We start from the raw sequence: 11,875 nt of genomic DNA on the forward strand, positions 1-11,875 counted from the left end.
TAATGACGTTTACGTAAAATAATAGTTCTCCAGTTTTCAACCAAACGATGGCGTCAGAAAAATACTGAAGAAGACTCCAGCAGAGGAGTCGAAACGTCGACTAGTGAAGAGGAAATTTCAACAGAAACATACCACGGCTTAACAACTCTGAAGAGCTTACCATCAACGAAATAAACTTCATGACCAAATCTATAGTGGTCAGCTGCTTATTATGGGCAGAGATCAAAATTGGGAAGAACATGGAAAGGAGAATGGAGCTAGAGCCAGGTGCATATATACTAGAGAAGTACAATGGAGAGCGTCACTGCTTACCTACAGCGAGTCGAAGACAGGGCTGCAGAGAACATCGTCCTCCTTATGAGTGCAGCCAAGATAGAGGTGCACTTCATTAACACCAGCGTTGTACGAGGCTGCCTCAGCACCAGTGGAGACGGGATCCGTGAATTCTTCGAGGACGGGCCCCGCCGACCGAGGCCGCATCGAATCGAGGCGGCAGTGCGGCGGCGTCTTCGTCAGCAGCGTCTCAAGGGCGTCGTGCCCGTTGCACGCACGCTGCTCCTTCCAGCCTGTAGCGCCATCCGCGGCTCCAGCAGAGCGGACTGAGTTCCTACCCCCACTGCCACCACCGCCACCGACACTAACGCGGCCTCCACCGCCTCCAACGTCCCCGCACCGGTTGCTACCGTCGTGTTGCGCGGCAGCCGTCGCCGACTGCTCGAAGCAGGGCAGCACCTGCTTGAACTCCTTCCGGAAGTTCTCATTGAGCCATGCGTACAGGAACGGGTTGTAGCAAGTGGAGCTCATGGCGATAGCGTGCACCAAGAAGAAGCAAAGATTGAAGTACTCCCAGCGGCCAGTCGACATGTACACGTCGTTCGTCAGATTCACGATCGTCAGCGGCATCCAAGAGATGCCGAAGATGGTCACCATGGCGATGAGCATGCGATTGGTGCGCCGCTTGCGATCGCGGTCGGCCTCTTCTCGTCGCGAGTTCTTTCTGCCGGGCTTGGCTCTCGCGCGGTCCCTCAGCTTGAGCGACACGTTCACGTAGCAAAAGGTCACCACGAAGAAGGGCAGCACGAACTGCAGGCTGGCCGTGAGCCCGCCGTACGCCTGGCGCACGCGCTCCGACGGCCAGTGCTCCTCGCAGTAGTAGGCGCGCCGGTCCGAGCGTAGCACCGTGTAGACGCCGTAGGGCAGCGTCACCACCAGCGAGAACAGCCATATGCTGCAGATGATGGCCACACATGTCGATAGCCTCATCCGCGGCTTGAACGGGTACACGATGACGAAGAAGCGGTCCACGGCGATCGATGTGAGCGTCAGCGTCGAAATGTAGACGCTGGTCCCCTGGGCGAAGGCCACGACGTGGCACAAGGTGCCGCCGAATACCCAGGTGCCGAGAAAGGTGTAGAGTGGCGTGAAGGGCACGCACAACATGCACAACAGAATGTCGGAGAGGGCGAGATTGCTGATGAAAAGGTTGGTCACCGTCTGCATGGCACGGTTGCGGCCCACCACATAGCACACCAGCACGTTACCGAAGAGGCCCAGCACGAAGATACCAATGTACACAGTGCAGAAGAAGACCTGCACTGCGCGATTGTGGATGACATCGTTGAAGATGTTGTACTCTGTCGTGTTGGAAGGGCCGATTGCTGAGACTGGCGCCGGACTGGAAAAGTTCATAGTCCCGATCAGACAACAGTCACTTGTCCTAAAGACACTTTCCAACGTTGGTATCCCGTTGATTCTTCCAAAGCAGCAGTAGTTGGCTCTGAATCTTCACGCGTCCGAAGGCTAATTTTATACAGGAGGATTAAGGGTCTGTTTTCCACAATAGTTTTTATGTACCCAAAAATGGGAGCTACGGTTCGCTAAAGAATTAATGACTTCCCCTATCTGATACATTGCCAACAGTCTTCGAGCCCCAATCGCGAAAGTTTCACAAATATACTTTTTCTGGTCTGATTCTCTTCATTGAAACGTGTAACTCATTCTGGCTCTTTATGCGGCCGAAGCCTTAGTAAATGTCAGTTTTTCACGATAACAGTTACGTTTGTACTATGCAGTGAGCATTGCCCCATACTGGAAACTCCGCTTAGCTAAATAATTCATGCCAACTACGCCTTCTATGATATATTAAGAAGAGACCCTTCACACCAGTCGAAAGCGTTCTACAGATATCATAATTCTTGCATCTATGGAAATATGTTCACCGTAATAAAGAGGTACAGAGGTACAATACAGCCGCACATTACCGTAAATTTACTGACACAATCATGTTATAAATATGTCAGGCAAACATAGTAGCTACAGTAGTGAGTGACCCATATAGCAACGGATCTGAACTCGTGATAACGTTAATATACGTTGATGGGAAATATGTCAGTTCGCGGTTTACTACTACCGAATAATAGCATGAATTACGACGAATGGCTTAGCATTTTGTTAAACGTCTAGCTAAGGCTGTAGACTGGCGAATGAAGCAGCAAGGTACTCTCTGCAGACAATAACTAAGTCACATAAGCTTTCTCTTTCTACACGCTATAATTTATTGCGTCTTCCGTTCATATTCTTTTCATTATTGTTTTTGTAACTATAACAACAACAATGTCTTCATCTTACTGGGACTAATAAAATATTTCAAATAATCGAAATGTATTTTTCTACTGACTACAGGAGTAGCTCGTAGGCTATTCCACTATGTGGTCCACTAGGTACACTAGTTGTTTCATTAGTTACACTACTCACAAATACGATTTGATCCTGATTAGATACGAAAGAGTTTTAAGAGTTAAGACAAACACAAAGTACGAATGAACACATTTTATAGGTACCGGATTTTAACACAGCCACACGTTAATAACACGAGCTGTTCCCAAATCATGTCCAAAATGACTGAGGACTGAGTGGAAGAATTGTTTATTGTCTTTCGCCGATGCACTTAAAGGAATTATTTAGGTCTTTGTTTCACACAACAGGTGCTAAGTTTACTACTCGAAATTTGATTTTCCTTGCTACATCTGTGGCCCAGAAACAATGGTCATGAATATTACTTGAAGAATTCTTAAACGGCTTAATTCATAGCACAAGACCACATATTAATGGCCATAAGTTGATCTGGAGAGAATGTATTGTACCGCATGAATCGAACGTCATTGGCACAGCCGAGAACGCACGCGAGAAATTCACAACGTTCGAGTGCAGCGTTGAGCGGCCGTACGCACGCAGTCGAGCGAGAACGCGTAAACGCGCGTTGCGGTCAGGTATAGCCAGCAGGCGAGGCGGCTCCCGAGAGTGCGGGCGAGCGACTGGCGCCAGGCCACGTCTCGCAGCGCCGCGACGCCACTGCGCACGCATGCGCCCGCACAGGCCGGTGACGCTCATTGTTGTGCAGCTCGCCCGCTGGACTCTTGGGTTGGACCACAGTGGAGAATCAGGAAGCAATCCATCACAGCCCTCCTGCATGTCGACAGCTATGAAGCTTCAGGGCGGTAAACATTTTTTATTCGCTTCTGAGGTCTTTTAAAACCAGATTTGAAAACGCTACGTGATTGTTTCTATTTTTGCTCCTTTAAAAATACTGGTGACATGGTATTTGTGGCAGAAAGTGAGCGGACAGTGAATAACATGCTCAAAGATTTGAATGAAGCTTATGTGGAATATGGGATGCAAATAAACACAGCAAAAACAAAGAGTATGGTCATCAGTACAAGACGCAGACTGTCCAATATTAAAATAGGCCAATCTACCATTAGCCAAGTAAGTGAATTTAAATATCTCGGAAGCACAATAACTGAAGACTTGAGATGTCACCAGGAGATGAAAACTCGAATTGCAATAGCGGAGGAGGCATTCAACAGAAAGAGGAGACTCTTATGTGGAAAATTAGATAAAGGACTAAGGAAAAGGCTTGCCAAATGTTTTGTCTGGAGTGTGGCACTATATGGGGCAGAAACATGGACTCTGAGACGAGAAGATGAAAAAAGGTTAGAAGCATTTGAGATGTGAATGTGGAGGAGAATGGAGAGAATAAGCTGGATGGAAAGAGTGAGTAGTGAAAGAGTATTGGAAAGGGTTGGTGAGAGAAGATGTCTGCTGAAGGTTGTAAGAGAAAGCAAAAAGAACTGGTTGGGACATTCATTGAGAAATGAGTTCTTGCTAGTAGATGATTTGGAAGGATTGGTTTGTGGGCGAAGACTGAGAGGAAGAAGGAGATACAAGGTGATAGATGACATAAAGGGAAGAGGAAATTACGCAGACCTGAAGAGGATGGCAGAAGACTGGACAGCCTGGAGAACTACCATGTGAAAACCTGCCTTTAGGCAGAACACTGATGATGATGATTACAAATACTTGTGCAGATAAAACTGACTACAATTTTATTTTTGTTGTGCCCTGTAGGAAAATTTTGTCCTATTTGTAGTAGCAGCAGATTTTCAGCAGAAAGGCGTTGTGAACCACATGTATGTTAACTGTTATAATTCAGTGAAAACAGAGGTACAAATCTTCAAACAGACAAGACCGCTTTTGTACAGAATTTGTCTACATTGCCGGTTTCGGCAAACTATGTTGCCATCTTCGTATCCGTAAAGCGTGGACCCAGTCATAAGCACAGTTTGGCTATCCAAATCAGATGTGACACATCTGAACAACATTTTTTTATAAAATATCTATCTACAACGTACTTTATGCACTACACTTTAAAGAATCTCGTCCTTGTGCACAATATATCTTGTCACATCATACAATGACATTTCAAGAACATGCAATGTGTAGTATATCGGCACAACTTAAGTAAAACTACCATTACACAAAATATCATGCATAGTGCAGTGAGTATGCATGCTCATGTTTGCTTGGCAGTTGAATGAACAATGAGATTCTGGAATAAACATAATAGATGTTGTGATTAACAACCAGGTAGCACTGTAGTAATAACAATCAGAAATACACCATATCGTATAAAACAGAAGTACAAATACAGATGCATACAACTGTTTACAATGCCATACATACAATTTTACTATACAAGGAGTCATCCAAGTCAGAGCACATAACATTTTTAAAATATTTCTTAAATTTTTAAAAAATACTTTAAATTTAAACATATTTTTGTAAAATAAAAAAGATAGTTTAGCAAATTCATATTTATCATTTAATGCATTTGTAATGGAGCCAAACGTATGGTATGTGGAAATTAAATACGTAGACCAACAAGTCGCAAGAGTACATTCAAGTTTTAAAAGACAAGGAATACAGTACAGATATGTCACATAATTTTTTTACTCGATCTATAATATTGTGGCCTGTACATTATATTAGGAATTTTAATTTTTTTCTGTATTTACTTCTATAATGTTTACTCCCAAATCGCAGTCTTTATTCGGCTGTTAACTAAACATGAGCATGTATACTCGGTCCACTATGCGGGATATTTTATGTAATGTTAGTTTTACTTATGACATGCCGATATACTACGCCTTGCATGTTATTGAAATGTCTTTGTACGATGTGATACGATGCATTGTGCACGTGGACGAGTTCTTTAAAGTGTAAAGCATAAAGTACCTCATATATCCATATTTTGTAAAAAATGTTATGTAGATACGTAACACCTGATTTATGTGATGACATTGCGCTCACGACTCGGTGTATGCTTTGCAGATCTGAAGATAGCAACATAGCTTGCTAAAACTGGTGATCTAAAAAGATGCTCTACGAAAAGCGATCGTGGCTGTTTGAATTTTTTTTTTTTTTTTTTTACTTCTGTTTTCATATTAATCAATATCGCCCCCCAAAACTGAAACAATGTCAAGTACATAGATTGTAATTCATATCAATTCCTACCATAAACAACCCAGGAAGTGAGCAATATGGGAAATTGGAGCTCACGCAGAAACTTACCGTCATTAGTTCTCCGAGCGCAACATTCGTGAATGGAATGGGAAAGGGGACTAATGCTGGTCGTACCCAAAACGTCCTCCACTATATACTGTAAGGTGGCTTCTGCGGCACTGATGTACACATCGACGCATACCACAATCGTGCTATTAATGAGACCGTAGAGTATACATACAGCCTCAGCTCTACCTGACACGTTATGGAACTACAACATTTCACTAATAGGTACTTGCGTTTATATGATGTATAGGTTATACTATTTTCGAAGACTGCATTCCTAATGCAGAACAACCACTCTTCAAGGATTTGCTACAGAGGTAGAACACACCATCGGTTACTCATTTGTAACACAGTGCTAATTTCGCGTTGAAGCTCACAGTGAATGCGTGTTTACTGTGTCAACGGCAATGCCGGATATTTTATTTCTTACCGTTTGAATGTATGAGAAAAGAAATTACTGAAGAAAGGAGACGGTGTTTTACAGCTCAACAACATGGATTTTATTAGAAATGAGATATCAGCACGGCTGAACAATTATGGAGATGAAAATCAGCGCTGACTTTCTTGAACGAAACGCTCCAGAATTCACCTGAAGCGGAAGGTAGCAAACACAAAAAACATGTATCGTGATTGGCCAGATGAGTTTTGTCCTTTTTTCTCAGATTGCAGTAGTTTCAAATGGTTCAAATGGCTCTGAGCACTATGGGACTTAACATCTATGGTCATCAGTCCCCTAGAACTTAGAACTACTTAAACCTAACTAACCTAAGGACAGCACACAACACCCAGCCATCACGAGGCAGAGAAAATCCCCGACCCCGCCGGGAATCGAACCCGGGAACCCGGGCGTGGGAAGCGAGAACGCTACCGCACGATGCAGTAGTTTCATACAAATAAATTCCGTCATAGAAAGAGTCATTGCATAAACAATTCTTGCAGTTCTGATTAAAAGAAAAAAGATATTTGTGAACTGTATACAAATATCAGTATAGACCAGGAGTATGTAAACTACATCCAGGAGCTTGTGTACAGAATAAAAGACGTGTAGCTGGAGGAGGCTTTCCAACTTCAATTTTAGAATTTGCAATTTAACACTCACATCTCTCAGTTGTGCTAGAAATCAGTAGAAACTGCACAACAGTGCTCACCTTTCTATGCAACCGTTATCTGGGTCATTTCATACTCCAGTCGCTTTTGAATGTTACCCACAAAAGCTAGAATGGAGTATACGTAAAGGGATAGCTGGCTTTTCGTTAACTTACATCGCAGATTTTTCTGTGCACCTTTGCTGTGAACAGAATATTTTGTATGAATGTGCAGAGTTGCCAAAAATATACTGTTCTGAAACAAAGAAACACTTTTCAGTGTTAATGACAGTGGAGATTAACCTCGTAGTGAACCTACCGAAACTTTAAAACGGTTAACAAGGTTTAGCTTAGAAAAAGTTATCTGATTTGTTTCAAAACTTACGTGGCATGTTTTCCAGATAAAATACTTAAAAACGAAACAGTAAGTCAAGCTGAATTAAAAAAGTTTTGCACTCAGTGACGTCATGAGAGAATGGGCATGTAATCATTATATTAGCGTACAATCCGACAAACTGTTAACATGAGTTAGCTTAAAAGAGCTATATTCTGGCGTGTCTCTGAACTACAACTGCACTTTTTAAAAATAAAATGGAGCGTAATAATTTGGGACTAATAAAAGAATAAAATAGTTGCAATGGATGATATGTCTAAGTCGAGCGTAAACATATGACATCTAAGAACTGTTGAGGGCACTGACATAGCTGGGACGCATCGTTGACTGCTTACAGAAGTATGTTTCCTAGCAATTACCTACAGCTGCGAAAATTTCTGTATCTTCATAAAGTAGTCCTTCGTCATTATGCGTACGAAGGAGTACAATATTTCCCAAAATGTGTACCTTGCGACTATCTTGCATAAGGTGAGCTGAGAAAGTGGATTTGCTACATAGGTTTTTCCTTTTTAATTCCGTGTGTTCCTAATATCGCGTTTTTAAATTTCTGCCCAATACATTTCGCCATACAGTCAGAGCAGTGACCTTTGTGTATGCCACCGCTTTGGTATATGTCATATGTAGTGTTGATGTTGTGAAAGTGACGGTTGAGGTTGTAAGTAAGGGGTTCACCAGCCTGCTGGAGCAAATGCAATCTCGATGTGCTGCTCACTTGCTAGAACTACAATTCACAGGCGGTGCCTGAGACATAAAATATCTTTGCCCCTGTTAAAACAGAGCTGCAATAGAGTCGCAGGTCAGAGCAGTCTCTGCCGCAGTTGCAGTCGCTCGCTGCTACAGTGTAGTTGTCGTCTGTCGCTGGGACAGCGCAGTTTACAGTTAGTAGTTGTTAAAGTCACACTGGAGAACAAATTGTAAAATTTTATTATATGCAACTGAATGATAATTGTGATCAGCTGCAGAGCTAAATGATACCATGGAATGAGATGATGATGAACAAATGAATACTTTTTAATACAACGAAAAATCAGCAGTGCAATTAAGTCAACCATCTATTGTAAATTTTATTACTTTCATTTGTATGCACGTAGTTAAGTCGCTTGTCTGAGATGTTAATATGAATTTGTTTCAATCTTTTCTTTTGTGATTCGTTAGCACCAGTTGACCCAGATTTGTAACATATTTAATTTTCACGTGTAACGGATTGTAGATCTTTGTCAATAGCCTAAAACATTTTCAGAATATAATTGTTTTTACCAGTCAACTATAAAAGTATAATTTCCCCTTAAGTCATTGCCAGTCCCGATCCAGTCACTTATCTAAATTAAAATATTCCAGAATTTTTGTCAGATCATAGTCATGCGCTCTTTAATAATCAGACGAGCAGCTGTGCAGCTTTGTCACTAAGTAAAGTCAGGTTTTCTAGTAATTCAGATCTCAGACGAATGCTATCCAGTATTAGTAGATAGGCCAGCATTCCACTAAGCTGTTCCATTTACGAGCAGATATATAGACAGTGTTATCCGGCGACACCATCAAGAGGTAAAAATTTTTCAGTTTATTTCTCACGGACAGATTCAAACTGATTTCACAGGGCCATGGCGTAGCGCTGCTTAAGTCAAAATGTATCAGTTTTTCATGAGTTAAGGTTTATAAATTTTCATACGTTAGAACTGAATTATCCAAATTTCATTATTTTATATTTTATAATTATACGGGAAGGTTACAAGGTTTTTAGGTGATGTATAAACCACGTTTTTAAACAGATTACTTAGTCTGTATGAGGCCTGGACACTGAAAGGAAACGAAACAATTTTTTTTAAATGTAATACCTCGTTACATGTCAATTGATTCCTTTTAGACTTCGTCAAATCGTAAATTTCATCAATGACCATGCTATGATAGACATTATTCTGTGCTGTATTTCGCAACCATCAGAGTTCCCTTCTCAACTTCCTTAGGTTTTAATGGCAGTTTAAGGATTCCATTTTTCGTACCGTTATTGCAGAAGTGTTTATACTTGGAAGTCATGAGAATAGAAAATAATAATGAAACTAAATGATTTCTGCTGATATAATATATGTCGTCGGCAGCCGCTAGGATATGAAGAAGAGAAACAAATAGCATTACACGTTGCGTTGACCGATGGGCGTCGCAAGCGCACGAGCTAACTAGAGTAAGAGGCATATCTGATTTTATTTCTTTATTTTTTATTAAATAATCTCATATACAACGCCTGAATAATAAACAACAAACAGAAAACATTGTCTCTTTTTCTTATAATTACAATTGCTTAATTTCATAAAACATAAACAAAATCCAGCATTTATACAATCTATCAAAAGAAAGAAAAGCACTTCTGCCATCTCCATTCTTATAATAATAAAATCTTTCGAAACTTGAATAATAATTCTAACACAGAATTTGTCATTGTGATATTGATCACCGCTTTCTTCGATGGTTTAGTATTTACTTCAACCAAATATCAAACAGTTAAAAAATCTGCGGAAATTCACAGGACAATTTCAACGAAGTGAATGCAACAAAAATAATCGTCACATGGTTCTGATGAATACTTTTGCGAGAGCTGATTACATAAGTAGTGTAATCATGCTGTTCTCTCAGTAAAATGTCCCATATGAATAAATTAACGTATGATATTGTACCTATAGAAACAGACTGAGATAAAAGATTTTAAGTAGACGATGTACTGGTGTGAAAACTTCTGAACTCCCAAGTCCAATTAAGTCAAAGCCGTATTTTGCATATTTTACGGTCTGCATCTACATCTACATAAAAAGACTGCAAGCCTCCATACGGTCAGTGGTAGTGGGTACTCTGCAGCACTACTAGTCGTTTCCCTTCCTGTTCCACTAGCAAACAGAGCGAGGGAAAACAACTATCTATGTGCCTCCGTATGAGCCTTAATTTCTCAGATCTTTTCTTCGTGGTACTTATGCGAAATGTATACTGCGGCAGGAGGATCATCCTGCAATCAGTTTCAAATACCGGTTTTGTAACCCACCGGTAAAAAATCTAGCAGCTGCCTCTAAACTCCTTCGATGACCTTTTCAGTCCGACCTGCTGCGGTACCGAAACGAACGGCACTCAAGAATAGGTTACGTTAGCGTCCTATATGCAATCCCCTTTACAGATGAACATTACTTTTCTAAAATTCTCCCAATAAACTGAAGTCGACCATTCACCTTCCCTACCACAACCCTCACATGCTCGTTCAATTTTACATCGCTTTGTGATGTTACGTCCAGAGATTTGAACGACGTGACTGTGCCAAGCAGGACACCACTAATGCTGCATCCGAACATTACGCGTTTCTTTTTACAAACATCTTTTTAATCCCATCAGTCACTATAGAACAGTATACTAGAAATAACCTGAAAAACCCTCAAACACAAATCACAGACTTACGCTCCACATTAATTACGAAAGTCGTAAGTGTTCATTTCCTCTGATTTTTTTCCGTGTACTGACCTCCAAAGAGCACAGAACAAAGTTTTTATGCATCTGACAGCGCATCACATTTACGCGATATTTAAATTTAATTATTTTTTCCAGTTTCAAAAATGGTTCAAATGGCTCTGAGCACTATGGGACTTACCATCTCAGGTCATCAGTCCCCTAGGACTCAGAACTACTTAAACCTAACTAACCTAAGGACATCACACACATCCATGCCCGAGGCAGAATTCGAACCTGCGACCGTAGCGGTCGCCCGGGTCCTGACTGAAGCTCCTAGAACCGCCCAGCCACACCGGCCGGCTTTTCCAGTTTTATTTAGGTAATAGGCAACTTACTTAAATCATTATCAATTGCAATTTACAACAAATTACAATATTTAATCAAGTTAAAATTTACGTTAAGTTTAAAAATCTCTCTATTATCCGGCATCTTGGCATTTCTTAAGTAGCCTGGCGTACGGAGCAGTGAGGCAGCTGCTTCTCGACAGAAAGACAGAAGTTGGACCACATGACGGGTTTAGTCACACAGATACCAGGATCGTTGCTGTGTCTATAGTGAAACTTCCTGGGAGATTAAAACTGTGTGCCCGACCGAGACTCGAACTCGGGACCTTTGCCTTTCGCGGGCAATTGCTGTACCATCTGAGCTACCGAAGCACTTGCCCGCGAAAGGCAAATGTCCCGAGTTCGAGTCTCGGTCGGGCTCACAGTTTTAATCTGCCAGGAAGTTTCATATCAGCGCACATTTCGCTGCAGAGTGAAAATCTCATTCTGTGTCTATAGTGCTGTAACTGACTGGGCAGCAATTTTGGTCCGTCATCTGCCAAATCTGTCTAAAACTAACTCTTCTACAATCTTGAGAACCAGAAAACAAACATTAGTGAATTTGTACGTGTTATTTTCATATCCTACAAATGCTGAGAAGAACTAAAAACAAAGCGACGTATTACAGATTTTATCTCAATGGTTAAATGGTTTGATTTACTTGAGGTAAATACCAGCAGCAGGAT

The 11,875-nt window shown here is 41.4% G+C and overlaps 1 protein-coding gene across 1 annotated transcript; it reads right to left on the reverse strand.

Annotated features, from left to right (window-relative positions):
* Positions 1–312: 312 nt before the first annotated feature.
* LOC126474530 (prolactin-releasing peptide receptor-like) lies at positions 313–11,375 on the reverse strand. Its single transcript, XM_050102001.1, has 4 exons — positions 11,325–11,375; positions 6,198–6,216; positions 684–1,649; positions 313–566 (listed from the first exon to the last, which is right to left on the reverse strand). Exons 1-4 carry the CDS (start codon positions 11,373–11,375, stop codon positions 313–315), a joined length of 1,290 nt encoding a protein of 429 aa, XP_049957958.1.
* Positions 11,376–11,875: the final 500 nt, after the last annotated feature.

This window comes from Schistocerca serialis, chromosome 4 (assembly GCF_023864345.2).
Source record: "Schistocerca serialis cubense isolate TAMUIC-IGC-003099 chromosome 4, iqSchSeri2.2, whole genome shotgun sequence".
NCBI classification, from domain to species: domain Eukaryota; kingdom Metazoa; phylum Arthropoda; class Insecta; order Orthoptera; family Acrididae; genus Schistocerca; species Schistocerca serialis.

What these genes read in the sequence shown, in the direction of transcription:
- LOC126474530 (XM_050102001.1), bottom strand. Translation starts at nt 11,375, where the DNA reads ATGTGGTCCAACTTCTGTCTTTCTGTCGAGAAGCAGCTGCCTCACTGC. An exon ending in GGCTGCCGCGCAACACGACG is followed by an intron (nt 567 to 683) that starts GTAGCAACCGGT and finishes ATGGCGCTACAG; the next exon opens with GCTGGAAGGAGCAGCGTGCG.